Source organism: Scomber scombrus, chromosome 12 (genome assembly GCF_963691925.1).
Source record: "Scomber scombrus chromosome 12, fScoSco1.1, whole genome shotgun sequence".
In the NCBI taxonomy this organism is placed as follows: domain Eukaryota; kingdom Metazoa; phylum Chordata; class Actinopteri; order Scombriformes; family Scombridae; genus Scomber; species Scomber scombrus.
This window is the reverse complement of record NC_084981.1, coordinates 21,623,134-21,638,233: the sequence shown is the minus strand read 5'-3', so window position 1 is coordinate 21,638,233 and position 15,100 is coordinate 21,623,134. Positions and strand designations below refer to the sequence as shown.

The 15,100-nt window shown below is 37.7% G+C and overlaps 1 protein-coding gene across 3 annotated transcripts in view; it reads left to right on the top strand.

Moving 5' to 3' along the window:
- The window catches only part of LOC133992224 (calcium/calmodulin-dependent protein kinase type II subunit gamma-like), a 75,890-nt gene that overhangs the window by 23,346 nt on the left and 37,444 nt on the right, over window positions 1-15,100 (top strand). For all 3 annotated transcript variants that reach the window (XM_062430940.1, XM_062430939.1, XM_062430941.1), the window contains exon 3: window positions 10,486-10,545. In XM_062430940.1, coding sequence (XP_062286924.1) covers window positions 10,486-10,545 — 60 coding nt within the window. The remainder of the gene's footprint in view (window positions 1-10,485; window positions 10,546-15,100) is intronic.

Genomic DNA, 15,100 nt, shown 5'->3' with positions numbered 1-15,100 from the left:
GCCACCTAATGTTAATGGTGTCTCCCAGCAGGTCAGCAGAGGTCTGATTAAGCTTAATTTAATGGCTCAACACACCCAGTAAACCACACACACCGACCCGAAGACAGTTTTAGTGCACAGACACGCTACTGCAAGAGAACATAATAAGAAAAACAAAATAATAGCAAAGAAGTACACACAGGATGTCACTTCATGGTTTGTTTAAGCCACTTTGATACCTTTCAGACCCCGACACACACAAACACATGAACCACTGTGCTGTTGACTTTCATCCTAAATTTAAGAACAGAAAAGCATGTAAGACCTACGACTGAGCAAGTCGTCTTCAAATAATCATAAGTTATACTTGAGCTGCAGCATATTTTAAGATGTAAACACATGGCTTGTATTCAGACAGTGAGCAGCACGGGGCCGCAACAATTTAGAATTGAATGACAATGTTTTTGTGTAGATGATGCATGCATGAGAGGTGCTGCAGTGGGAATAATAGGAGTGATTTTCCACAGCTGTGCACCTTTCATACATACAAATAAAAGGTCAGGATAGACTAATTAAAACTAATGAAAGCTGTTTTTTGCATTACTGAATGCCATGAACTGGAATCATGGCTTATTTATTTGTTTAATTGGATCCCCATTAGTTGCTACCAGGGTTGTCACTACAGTATTCTACATGAGAATAAGTAGGTGTTTCGAAATATGTGTAGCTAGGTAGGAAAATGCAGTAATTGAGACTGGTGCCATGTGAAAGCACTGTTCCTGTGAGCACAAGGGATATTTAGGAAAGGCGTATGGCAGCACTATTTTCTGTGGAACTTTGGTTGTTTTCTGAAAGTAAATGTCCCGTGAAATGTTAGCACAATATATCAGGTGATTAACACTGAAAGGTTATGTGTATAATATTGTGAGATACTGTCTGCTCATTTGAAAGTATTATTGGTTGTCAACATAAATGCAGGTTTAATCATATCGTTGTAATGTTTTCTAATTGTCTGACTGTTCAGAGTCCTCTTGTAAAACTGTAATATGGGTTAATATCTGAGAACTATTATTAACCTTAAAACTGTGGTTTTACAGTTGGTTTTTTTTTAACAGTGGTTTGTGTTTCCTGCCACTTGTTGATATGTGAAAATGGACTGATGCACGTAGTAGTTTATATAGGTTGTGAGGTTTTATACATTCATTGTGCTATTTTATACAAAACCTGTCATTCAAATCTACTTGTGAATGTGGGCTCTTTGTTTTATTAGCTAAGAGCTATTTATAATTTTTGCACTCTGGTGTAATTTGATTGTCCACAGTATGGGGCATGTTGTTTTTTAGTGGCAAACTGATAAACCCATTGGATGGATTGCCATGAAATTTGGTGCAGTGTATTCATGTTCCCCTCAGGATGAACTTTACGAACTTTGGTGATCCTTTGACTCTTCATCTAGCACCATCATCAGGGCAAAATTTAAATTTGTCCAGTACTTAGATTTATACTATACCACGGAGGACTGATTCAGAGAATATTAGTCCTGACTGGCTGCAAATAGTAGAAAACACAAGAAGTATCAGCTACATCATATTTTCAAATCAGCGTCAAGGCATCATCACCATTGTCATTGTATAATTTTAAGCATTATCAACTTGTATCTTTACCCCTTCATCACTGTCCTCCTCATTGTGTTGATATCATTACGCTTCTGGCTTTGAGTAGGCGTCCCGAGCCTCAGCGTTGGCCCACTGACACCAGACTGACCCCTCACAGCGATGGTGCGTCGACAGGAAGGAAAAAAGAGATCTCACAAAACCAGTCTTTCTCATTTCTCTGTTTGCCTCCATCTGTCAGTCTTTCTCTGTCTCTCACTTTCTCTATCTCATTGTGTCTCGCTCTCTCTGCTTGGTGATGCAGGGCGGGCCAGGTCAGTGTGATTCAGGGCTGTAAGCCGGAGGAGGATTGGATCTATTTATAGCCTTGTCTGCTCTGGGCCACACTGACCCGAAGTCTCTGCCTGTTTTTTTTTCTGTCTGCCTGTCAGTCTACCATTCATTTATCTAATATCAGTGGGTCCTTATTTGATCTTGGCTAACGTTGAGATAAGAAGACATTACCTGCAGTGTTTTACAAGCTCAACACCGCTGAAATTCTCTGAAACAGCGATTTCTACAAACTGCTCACAAACACAACTGTACTTATAAAAAATTCATCTTGTTTTCCTCCATTTCTGGGATTGAGGACATAAACTTTATCGGTCTGTTTGCCAACTGATCCAGAGAGCTTGGGCTAACAATTGTGTGTTTATCACAATAGCAGCGAGGCTCCAAGGATGGAAATGTCAGTCAGTTGGTCCACCACTGAGGTCCAGACTGAAATATCTCAACAACCGTTTGATGGATTGCTTTGAAATTTTGTACAGACATTCATGATTCATAGAGGATGAATCCCTATGATTTTGGTGACCCCCTGACTTTTCCTGTATAGCGCCACCCCTGTTTGTAAAGACATTCACATCCCCTGCAGGATGAATTTCACCTAGTGCTCTCATCTGATCAAATTTTAAGGTTCTTTATTTTGTCTGCTGAGCAATTTAAAAAAAGAACAACCCAATTTTAATTAAATTATCATTTTTTAAATGAGGAGAAAAGCTTTTTTGAGAGCGCTTGATGAATTATGAATTATTAATTGATTATCAAGATTGATTGTCATTGATTGATCTCAACCCCAATACTGCCCAGTAGAAAATGTTTCAAGTAGAACTGCTTTAATGTAATTTGCATATTCTTTTTTTTGTTTGCTTGTTTTTTTAGTATGGGTAAATTTTCTAGTAACATTTCTTTTGTATGATAGCATATTCAACATCAGTTTCAGTGCATCACCATGAAATCAGTGTGAATTTTCTTTAATTTGGGCAGAAAATGGGTTGTTTTGGTCAGGGAAACCACACAATTTCACCCAAAGTGTTTGTGAGCGAAACGAGGCTGACAGCCATGCTTTTAGTTGTGCTCACAGGGCTGTTTTCATTGACTTGACTGGAACGTTGCTATAAAGGCTTCAAATGGAATCAGTGGGTTATCTAATGGCTCTCCTCGAATGAAGATGTGTAGACAAACACGCACAAACACACTCAACCTTTAACCGCTAAAATACGCACATAGATGCACTCTAATGCAATATTGTAGACTACTTAAAGTCTAAGTACATTTGGGACACAAAATGGCCTCCCACAAAAGGCAAACACATGAAAATCTGACATGTTATCATATCTCATTATCAATATATCACATCATATTGCTGGCTTGTTTGTGCATAATGGTACGTGAGTAGCCTATCTTTGTAACTCTCAGAAATGTATCCTATCTAATCTAAAGGGACATCATTGTGTGTTTGCAAATGTATCTCCATTACAATAAATCATATATACTGGGTTATATGTTCACACTTTTTATACATTTTTACAATAATCTACAATTCCTATAGCAGCTGTTGGTTTCCATTCATGTCTGTGCAGCAGGGAAATAAATTGGCACTTTTGAATCATTGCAGTGAACTTCATGTCTGTATGTGTGTGTCAGTGTTACATTGTCTTTGTGGGATAATGCAGTCTGCACTATCGTACTTCACAAGAATAAAACAACTTAGTGAAGAATTGATGCAGACTTTATATGTGAGTGAGTCTGCTGAGTGATTTTCATTTCACCACTAAAACCTCTTACTGTCCAGCTGCCAAAATCCAGGTGAGAGAAGAGAGCCATTCATCATCCTAAACTACGCAAATATTGTCACGGATTTTTATCACATATTGACTTATTTGCAATAAATTATGAATCTTAGAACCGCCTGTATTGTGAAAGTACTGTATGGTTACTTACACTGTGATTTTCAGGAGATAACTTTTGAACAGTAGTAGCTGTGCATGAGTGCCTTCATGATCAACTTTAACACTAGAACCACCCGACCAAAGAGAAAAGGAAGAACTGCGGTGTAAAATGCAAGTGTGCAAGTCCCTACGTCCAGTGTGTGGACAATGTATGTGCTAAATTTGAGTAGTGTGTGTGTGTGTGTGTGTATGCTGTATCTGTCTTGTCAAAAAGATGCAAGTGCTCTGTTTCTTTATTCCCAGTAACATAAAAAACAACAGGTTACTATCCAATAAAACTTAATTTTCCTCCTCTACAATAATTTAATAATTGAAATATGTTCATTATGTTTATTTGTTGTAGCCTTAATCTTAAAATGTATTCAACCTTTTAAATATGTAATGGGATAGTGTAAAGCAATCGTACATTTAATAAATCCATAAAGTGAATACATTTTTTTAGTTATTATTTAAAAAATGTAAATTCTTCAAGAAATGACGTTTTTGTGATTGCAGACGGTGTTGATGTTAACATACCTCCCCCATGCCAGTTCTGCCAGTGGTTCTAGGAAGTATCTAGGGTGTTAAAATGGAGAAGCTCTTCTGTTTGTGCTGGTTGCATCTAATCAGAGAGTCATCATGTTAATATCCTGCTGTGTTTAGGTACCAGGTTGCCAGGTTGGTTTTAATCAGCAGATGAAGAGCAGCACATGTCAACTGTGATCTTTGTTGACTGTATGGGAGGTGACTTGAACAGAGCTGAGGACTGACACGTTTATTATTTAAAGATTTGTTGTGTCAGAAGAAGTATGTGCACCCAGTGATGACAGAACCTACTGTTCAAATATTAGCTACTTATTATTTCCACTAATAAAACCCAGTGAGAAATTTTTGCCATGTAATGAAAAATTCCACCTTTTTTTTTTTTTTTTGAATTCCTTATGTGTTTTGGTTGGTCTTGTGTGGGGAACATTTTGAAGTAGAAGAACAAGAAGCCATGTTGCTTTCGATTAAGCTTCAAAATCTGAAGACAGTGCAGAGAGAAAAGCCTCTCAACGACTATTCGGCACCAAAAAAAAACAAACACAGTTGACCTTTTAGTTTTGTGTTTACTCTGTATTAAGTTTGTTGTCATTTATTGTAAAGTATTGTCTGTCTCTTTCCCTGGAGGCACAAGTTAATTGATGCGCATGCGGGGAGGGGATATGGATAATTTTTCAAACATCCATTCAGCCACTGCTCCAGTTCATTCAGAGCTTCTAGATGAAATTGTAATAAGGGGAGGGGTCGATGTATAAAGGAATATGATGCAATGCCATGCCGTCGGCCATCACTCAATCCAATTGGGCTAAGTGCTGTGTGTTTTTGTCTCCGGAGCCGATGCTATGATATCATGGCATCTTTCTGGAAAACTGTAAAAGGGATGTGTGGGTGGATGGGGCTGGTTCAGGCAGTGTGACTCTTAAAACTCTGTCCTGTGCAAACACTACAAAGAAGCTGGAAAAAGAAGTTACAGAGGAAGTGATCACTAGTTTCTCTTCTATACATTTGCAGCCCACAACAATGAGCTGCATGTGTTTAGAGGAGGAACTGGTGTGCAAGTTCCTTGTGACCTAACTAGTTTAAATGGTTAAAATTATTTTACTCTCTAGTCCGAATGCGTCACTTCTCAGTTTGGGTCCAAACATTTTGGTTTAGAATTAAGAGAACACACTCTGTAAGGAAACACCTCATAGCTTCCTATTCTACCTGTTTTTGAGATTTTCTTCAGTCGAGTCCTCAACTACAATCATTTCATTGCAACAGACTTTTTAAATTTACATGTATTTTGTCATTAATATGTAAACATGTCTTTAAATTATGAAAAGCAGTGACTTTTGGCAGAAACTTGAGTTTATGTCACTGGCTGTTTAGAGTGAATGAACACAGACTGCAAAAATAGTCTAGCTGTCAAACAACAAAAATAACAAATAACAAAAATCCACATGAAGACTAAATTTGCTTTCAAGTCCATCAGAGAACACATTGTAGTAAAAAAAAAGTCAGCTTTCTTTTAAAGTTACTGTCAGATTGTTTTTTAAATTATTAGAGGGAAGAAAAGGTTGGTTAAATATCTGAAATACTCCTTTTTGTCTCAGTGGGTGCAGGACCGTGTAGATGTGTGTGTTTGATTGACAGCAGCTGGCAGGCTGATCTCCGGCAACACCTGCAGGGCAACAAACCAAGTAAACCTGTGCTGTAGCTTATGTGACAGGGCGGACAGCATGTTGTTAGCAACCATATTGAAGAAAGAAAGACCCAAAAGCATCTAACCAGACTGAAATGACATTTGCAGCTTTGTTTACATGCTGTTTAATGTGCTGCAGATGAGCAGTTAAATAGCAACCTAGCCTACAAACTGATTTTAGCAGTGCACTTTTCCCTAGAGAATATTTGTTTGGCGGTTTGTTGAACAGGCTACGGTGCAGGACAAGACTTGTGGTCATGTTTCTAAATTATATAAGAATGGGACTTTAGCAGGAAACCTAATGTGGGTTGTTATTCAGAGTCTGTGGCTCTTATAGTGTAGCAGTATGCTATCAGGCTCAGTGTGCCCATATGCACTGGCCTATGATAGGATGCCACATTACTGTTTTATGCAAATATGATTTAAAATGAAGCAATTTAATTGGCTTTATGAAAAGAAGTTCTCCATCTATGTAGCTGGATAATGAACAGTTTTCTGAATAATGAATGCAGATAGAGCAACATTACATATAAATGTTGGTATCTGATCTTTTTCTCTCAAAGGAGAACACAGGACGTGACTTAAAGAGCAGATAAAACATCCATTTTATCTTCAGTTGGATTGTATGCCTCAGCACTGCCTTATTGGCCGTTTCACTTTCTTACACTGGCCTCAACAGTCTGAACAGTTATTTTAACTCAAGTGAAGTCAATTAAAATGTAAGGTTGAAAAGTTACAACGCTATTCCAAAATGAAAGTAGTAGGTTCATTATGATTTAGGACAAGGTTTTATTGTTAAGTGTTTATCTCCATCACAACCTCTGAACTGTTCATCTACCTTTCCTATTTGACACTGATCAACTCCTGTTAAGCTGCAGTCAGTTTTTCTTGTTTCTGTTCTTTTCTATTCAGTTTGTACTTTTGAAGCCTGTACTTATCCTCTCATCTTTCTATTGCAACCCCTCTGTCAGTTTCTAGTGTTTCTAAGCAGCTAGCTGCCAAGACTTCCTGCCATCACAAGCATAATAAAGCCGTCATCTCAAGCCAGCGCTGAAAAATAGTCCTATTCTCGCAGGCAGATCCAAGTTCTAAGAATACAAGCAGCCAAAACAGCCCATTTATAGCTCTGAGAAGAAGGTTGTGGAATGTCTGCAGAATGCTTTGATTTCTCATCCTCTGAATACACTGGTCATATTAAAGAGTCTGTGTGTGTGTGTGTGTGTGACATCTACCCAAAAATATGGCTATAGAAGTGAACCGGACAGGTCTACATGTACAGAGAAATGCAGGATAGAAAGCTGAAGCTGATTGGCTCAGCCCGATGGTCAGCTACATCGATATGGCTCCTGTGTTTTCCAGATTTAATAGGAAATCAATGCAGAGCCCTTTACTTCTCTAATATTAGCGGCTTTACCACCCACGTGTTCCATCTTTAAATTAGCGACAGCCAGCGATAAACATGGATCAGCTGTTTTTTCTTCCAATTAGATTAGACAGAGCATGTATGCACAATACATATCTATCAATGCAAATACAACCTGCTGACAATATTCTTTTGGTCTCTTGGCAATTATAAGTGCTTTAAAATCCAATATTCTGTACACTATATCACAGTTAGGAAGAAAATACTAAACATCTAGAAAAACAAATATACAGGTTCTAATTCAAATTTGTATAAAAAAGGATAATCTGGTCTGCCTTCTCTCAGGACTGTGGGATCATGGACAAGTCATGTTTAACTGACTTCAGCGCTGCAACATATGATTATTTTCAATGCCAGCTCTACAACTGAAACAATTCATTGATGAATCAATTAAAGAATGTTAATCTGTAATGATTTTGATCATGGATGAGTTGTTTCAGTCAGTTAGTTGTTTCAGCAAAAATAACCAGTCAATTAGGAAAGTAACAGGCAGATTATTTAATAGTAAAAATACTGATAATCATAATTTGCAGTGATTCATCTCCTGATAGTTTTTTAGTTAATTGATTTGATTATATGGATTATTAAAATGTCAGGAAAAAAGTTAATATAATAAAAAAATCCAATCCATTGTTTGTTTTGTCTTAAACCAAAAATATTCCATTTTAAATAATATAAAACCAAGAAAAGCAGCAAATCATCACATTTGAGAAATTGGAACTGGATGGCATTTTTGTGTGCTAAATTACTTTAACGATTAATCAACTACTGAAATAGCTGTCAATTAATTCTGTGTTGATTGACATTAAGATCCAATGAGTAATTATTTCAGCATTAATTGACATCTTCCTGCCCTATACTTATTGCTAGAGTCTTCAATAGCTAATAAAAGCAGCCCTAAATGTAGCACAATGACTCAGAAATGGTTTTGATCAGAGTTTCAATTAAAATACAAGTGTTTCACAGTTACTATGAATAAATAGTATGAAAAACTATCTAAAGGACTCTTTTGGTGTCAGTTGTCCTCAGAGATTGCCAGTGCCACATGTAAAACTCTGAAATGTAATTGAGTCGTTATGTTTTAATCACTTTGTATGCACACAAGACCACATATTCCATATTCTCATGGTAGTAATGGAATTGATTTTTCCACTGCCTCTTGGTGTTTGCTGTGGAGGAAGGAAGTATTTCCTATTCACTTTTCCTGCCAATGTTTTTCCAGCCAGCCGGGGGATTTTAGCAAGCTCAATCCTCTGGGTTACCTCCACCCTGTTAGCAGGATTCATTGATTACACAGAACTTAATTATTTTCCTCTACAGTGTTGTGAGAGTGCAGGATTTCTGGTTTTGACCATCGTGTAGTTTTCAAATACGGTTTAAAACTTCGAGTGATTGACCACTTCATTATCAGTTAATTTGTTGATTATTTTCATGGTCTTATGGACTTTAAAATGAAAGAAAATGTTGATCACTGTTACATAAAGCCTAAGATGCAACCTAAAATGTCTTCTTTTGTCCCGACCAACAGTCCACAACCCAAAAATATCCGTTTACTAAATAAATAGATAGATAGATAGTCACTTTATTAATCCCAATGGGAAATTCAGGTTCCAGCAGCTGAATGTAAGCATAAAAAGTAATAAAGCAACGAACAACAGACAATAAAAAGACAGTAAAAAGAAGTGTAAGAGTAATAAGCCAATATATACTATCATAGATGACTGAAGCCAGCAGAAAGTATCCACATTTAAGAAGCTGGAACCAGCTTTTTTTCAAAAATGACTTAAAATGATTAATCAATCATCAATTAATTATCTATCCATCGACTAACTGATTAATTGACTAATCATTCTTTTCAGTGTGACTTGAAGGCTTTTTTCGTAGCTGTGGACAGAGGCAGCATTGCTTGCAGTGCTCACATCACTCGTTGCTTCTGTATGCTGCACGCACACATGACTGCACTATAACCATGTATACTGGTGCATGCTACAGCAGCTATCAATATTTTTGGTTATCTAGAGACCATGACAGTGCCTCCTGTAAGCCTTGGATGGGACAGGGGATTAGCAATGTCCAGTGTCTCTCCCTCCCTGTCACGCACACACACACACCAAAAACTCCCACGCGTGCACCCACGTAATCAACCCATCTCTCCCATGAGGCCGGCAGCTGGCGTGTGGCAGGGGTGTCCAGTGTGAACTTGACCTCTGACTCCCTCCTGGGATAGGAGATGCCATCCACTGTATCTATCTTACTGTATCTGTCCTACAGCCAAGCTGTCTGACGTAAACATGCAGCTGCACAGAGGCACACATGCATGGACGTCCTCCCCTCGCCATTAGAATCATTAACTGGATGATGATTATATTAAGGCCGGACCCACAAGACTAATTTCACTAAGTGCAAAAAGCTTGTGCTGCTGGGTGTGTGTGTGTGTGTGTGTGTGTGTGTGTGTGTGTGTGTGTGTGTGTGTGTGTGTGTGTGTGTTTGTTTGTGTGCACAGTAAACAGCTATCTGTCTGTCCACTTTTACGAGGTCATAATACACACAGTCTTCTGCCCCTGCACATTAACTGAAATTAATCTGATGCCCCTGGCACAAAAAAAAACACAACAACTTCTCAAACAGGATATCAACCTTGACTGGTTGCAAAAATGTTTTCTGTAGAAAAACTCAACAAATCATTAATTATTGATTATTTTATTTATTATTTTGTTAAAAAGTTGTGTAGCAAAAATTATTTTCAAAAAGCAATATTGCAAAATTGATGTTGAACAACGTGAACTGCAGTCAGATTCAGTGAATGTTTTGCTTCCCTTGTTGTGTTCTTGGTAATCCACTGAGCAAGAGAAACTCTTGCCCAGTGGATTTCCAAGAAGTGTTTTTTCCTTGTATTTTTCACTGTACTTCTTATGTTGGAAAAAAACATGTCTTAATAGCTTTTCTTCCTAGTACTGACATTGTGTCCTTCCTGTTTCCTCTCTCTCTCCTCAGATCACCAGAAACTGGAGCGAGAGGCTAGAATCTGTCGTCTGCTCAAACACCCAAACATAGGTGAGTCATTTTCGGCGCCTACAGACTAATGGGTTGGCGGAGAAGTTGTGTTCATTATGAACATCAGGAAAAGATGTTCAGAAGTATACATTTTCAGTCATTACAACAGATTTCTCTCGTTTGGCTTGAACTTGAAGATCAAAGAGCCACAAAGGGCCATTGTGTAGTCACATTAATTGAAATTGGCTTTACTTCTTCCTTGTTTGGGGTCAGACAGAGTCCATCACTGTGGGGTATGTGTAAAAATAACAGTAATTTCAAAACCAATATATTTTTTCCCTTAAATACTTTTTAGATTTTCTTTTGACCTTAATAAATCTCAGTATGTAGTGTGTATCGGGGTCTAATTTATTCCTCTTATGAACAAACTCCAGTCATAAAGCTCCCTAAGTTAAAATCCTCAGGCACTAATTTGGGATCTGGGAGGGTTATAGCTACCTCACATGATGAGATACTTCAGAATCTGGATGGTTTACCACCTCCTGAAAAACAATTATATATTTTTTAATATAGTTACGGATTTGGCCTTGTCTGTAGGCTTCTATTTCTGGCCCTTAAAATGCAGGTCACCACCTTGAGGACTTATTAAATAAAAACACTTTTAGTATAAAATGCATTGTTCCTGAATACATGGTACGATTATAGAAACCAGAAATATGCTATGTGGACAATACAATCTCCCCTTAAGGTCCATTTAGGAGCTGATCTGAAGCTTTCAGTCATGCCACATGATCTGTGGAACTGTGAGGTTAAATTTGATCGTTCATTCACGATGAACAGTAAAAAAAAGAAAATTTAAAAAAAGGATCAAAATCGATGCTCCAGAAACAGAACCAGCATCTTTTGTATTCCACACATTCATCTTCCTTGTCATAATCTTGTGGCTTCACTACCCACAATGCAACTCTACTGCTGACAGTTTGTCGGAGATTCAGGTGTATTATGCTTGGAGCCGCTAGCTTTAAGCAGAGATGAAGAGTGGGCTGCAGAGATCTTTTTCTAACTTTCTTAAAAACTTGTGCTGATACTGTTCATGTTCTGTAACTTGAAGCAATTTATCAGACTTCACACAGATTCTTCTCAACCCACAAAAGGCTTTCAACAACTTTTTTCACATATACAGGAGTACAGTACAGTACTCCCCAAATAGCAGACTTTTGGGTTTCGGGCTGTCATTGTATTGTTCAAAAATTCACTTATATTCTAAAGCATTTTTAAGCAGTTGTCTTTTTTGTGAGACCTCTTTAAAGTCTCTAGATAATTATCTTGACTGATGTACCAGCCCACATAGGTTTGGTTGTCCTGAGTCCATTTGCCTCTTAGTTAAAGATACTGTCACCGCTGTGTGCTTTGAGTTGCTTAAAAATAGAAATCTGCCTCCTGTTATGGTCAGCTCCAGGAGGACTTTGGTTTTTGCAGTTAATTACAGCCCACGGAAACTCTGCATTGCACAACTTCCAATCCCCAGCAAAGTGTGGTAGAAGTAGAAAAGACAAAAATTTGAGATGAGTAATTAACTCATTAAACCTGGATGCAGCATTTGCGTGTATATACAACTAAATATTATGTATCTCTGAAAATGTCTCAGACAGTCTTTATGCTATTTATAATTAATATTACATTCAGGGCTAAATTAAGAGGTGAAGAGGCACATTTTTTGATTAATGACCTTCTGGTGCCAAAAAAAACCCCAAACTCAGTCAGAAATAAGAGAAGACTCATTTTTTCTTCTGCATGTTTCTGTCTCTCTTTAACCTTTGTTGGCACAAAACTGTTTTTTTTTCATGCCTTCTTCCTGGTTGCCTAGCAACAGGTGATGACCTCCATTGTATGTTTGACCGCTGACGAAGGAAAGACATGAGGAGCCAAAAATGTTATGCTAAATGTGTGTGATTGTTGACGTCACATCATCTAGATAAGGCTGAGCTAATTTTTGACACGTCAAACGATTTTGTCAGTCAATTAAAATAGCAAGGGGAAGGGGGCTCTTTATTTTTATTCACTGTATTTCATATCCATATCTGTACATCATATTGGCATCATATTAGAAGTGCAATATCAACACTGACAGGTCCTCCATCCTACATCTTGTGGTTCTGGTTTTGAAGTGGGATTCTATGTCAAAGTCTGGTTTTGAGACTTTGATTGTTTTTGCATATGTGTCACTAAGTTGTGTTTTATCAAATTTTCTCACAGGAAACTGAAGGCAAGTTAGTATTATGGCATCGTAGGACCACTGTAGGGCTGCAGCCAGCTACAGTTCTGGCACTTATTTTCTTTAATAATTGCTTGAATGTTTAGTGCATAAAATGAAGTGCAAGGTAACATATTCAGATGACTTGTTTTGTCTAAACAGTTGAAAACCAAATGTGTTGAGTTTGTCATTGATTAATCCACTAATTGTTTCAGCTCTAGAGAACAACCATCTTTAGTTGGGGTCAGTGGGCGCCCTAGTTTTAGAGGAACAGAAACAAATATAAAAGTTAACATTGTCACATATTTGTATTCAAGTCCTTTGTAGGCTTTTAGTCCAAACTTCATCAAGTTAAACACTGTTGGATTGAAGTCAGTGATCGACTTGGACATCACCTCAACACTGCTTGGCCATAGAAAACTCTCTCATTGTCCTGCTGTAGTTTTCTAATCTCTAATATTGAGGAGCTATAAAGAGGTCTGTGAGACCTACACTGTTTACACAATATCAATGTGACAACCCCCAATTTTAAAGCTGAAACCTCCTTGTCACTGTATCGTATTAAATCCAATGAGCACTTTTTTAAAGTTAGCTTTCATGTCAGTCTTGTTGAGTTTAATAATATCTCTGAACCTCGGAAGATAGTCAAATCAGCCAGTTACCTGGCATGTCATGGTGTGGGGCATTTGCATGGTGCAACTGGCCAGCAGCCAAAGAGGTGAAGTGACTCTGCACACCAGCAGCTGCACAGTCATATGAACAACACTCTGATCACTGGGTGTTTGTGTGAAACTGGATTATTAGCGGTCACTTGATCCTTCTCAATATTTGTATTAGTTTAGTCAGCAGAGAGCAGACACAAGTCCTTTTCCGTAATATTGTTTGACCTTTACGTTGAAGTGTTAAAATATCGTATCAGCACTCCGCTGTTTGTCTGCAAGCCTGAAGATACTCACATTCAGCAACCTTAGAAATAGTTAGACTGTCCTCACCAGAAAAACAGCTTTAGTTGTCTGTTCTAGCAATGCAAATGTTTTCAAGCAACCTTTTATGCCCTCAAGAGAAATGACTGTCCTCCCTATGTAACAAATTGTTGATCACTTGGGAGCTTCAGGTTAATTGTTGGGTAAACAAAGTTTGACACAGGAGACACAGGTGAAAACCTGTCTCAAAGTCAACATGTCTCTTTTTTCCCTCTTTTCTCCGTGTTTGCTTGGAAAACAACATAAAGCAAACGCAAACACGATGGATTATTACATCTGAATGTCCGGCAGTAAAAAAGATAGTAACAATGAATTGGAAAATGTATTTTACCCTAACCCTAAACCTAACCCTACAATCGTCCAGTCCCCCATAAGCCCCAAACACTGAACCCTCAGACTTGAATTAATGTAACCAGTGACATCATTGTCAGTGTCTAAGTGCAGAAGGGTAAAAGAGTAGATGTGATATATTTGATCTAGTTAAATTAAATAGATGCTTTGTTGCTGGGTGGTTCCCTGTTTATAAGTAAAACTGATCAGGAAGAGATCAGTTAACCATCATTAACAAAATTAATCGGCAACTATTTTGATGATTGATTAATTTTTAAGAAGAAATAAAAACTATATTCTTGTTTATTTAGTTTTTTATTTTGGTGGTAAACTATCTTTTGGTTGTGGATTGTTGGTAGTCACATTGGGTTTTGATTGACATTTTTCACCATTGTCTGAAATGTAATAGACCAAAGGACAAATTGATTAATCAAGAAAATAATCACCAGATTAATAGTGAAAATAATCATGAGTCGCAGCCCTGATGCACATACATAATGCTGATGAACCATATGCATGATTATGATTAAAATCAAGAAGGTCATCTTGCTGATTCCTTTCATGCTTTATCTATTTTTCTTTTTGTAAGATGCAAAATCCCACTTCCATTTAATCGCAACACTATAGCGGGTCTCATATAAAGGACTCAAAGAGCCTCAAACATTTTGACCATTTCTCACTGGGCCATGAGTCTTCAAAGGCATGAGGAGAGTGCACGGCTAAGTCTGTAAGTCTGACATTGGATCTCTGGTTCTGCTGCATCATCTTCTTTTTTCCTCTTAAACTGTCCGTCGTGACTCTGACAGTGTTACAGAAGTGTGATGCTAAATTGGTGAAGTATTCTTTTAACCAGAGAGGTGGTAAATCAGATCAGAAAACGCTCACCTCGTTGCTTTTTGGAAGGTCATAAGGGATGTTTTGAATACACTGACAACGAGGACACAAACCTCCTGTAAAAATAAAGCAAACCTGCTTTATTTAGTCTAGTGAATGAATTGTCAGGTAGATTAATGTGCCTGTAAATACTGTGAATCTGTATCAAGTCTCA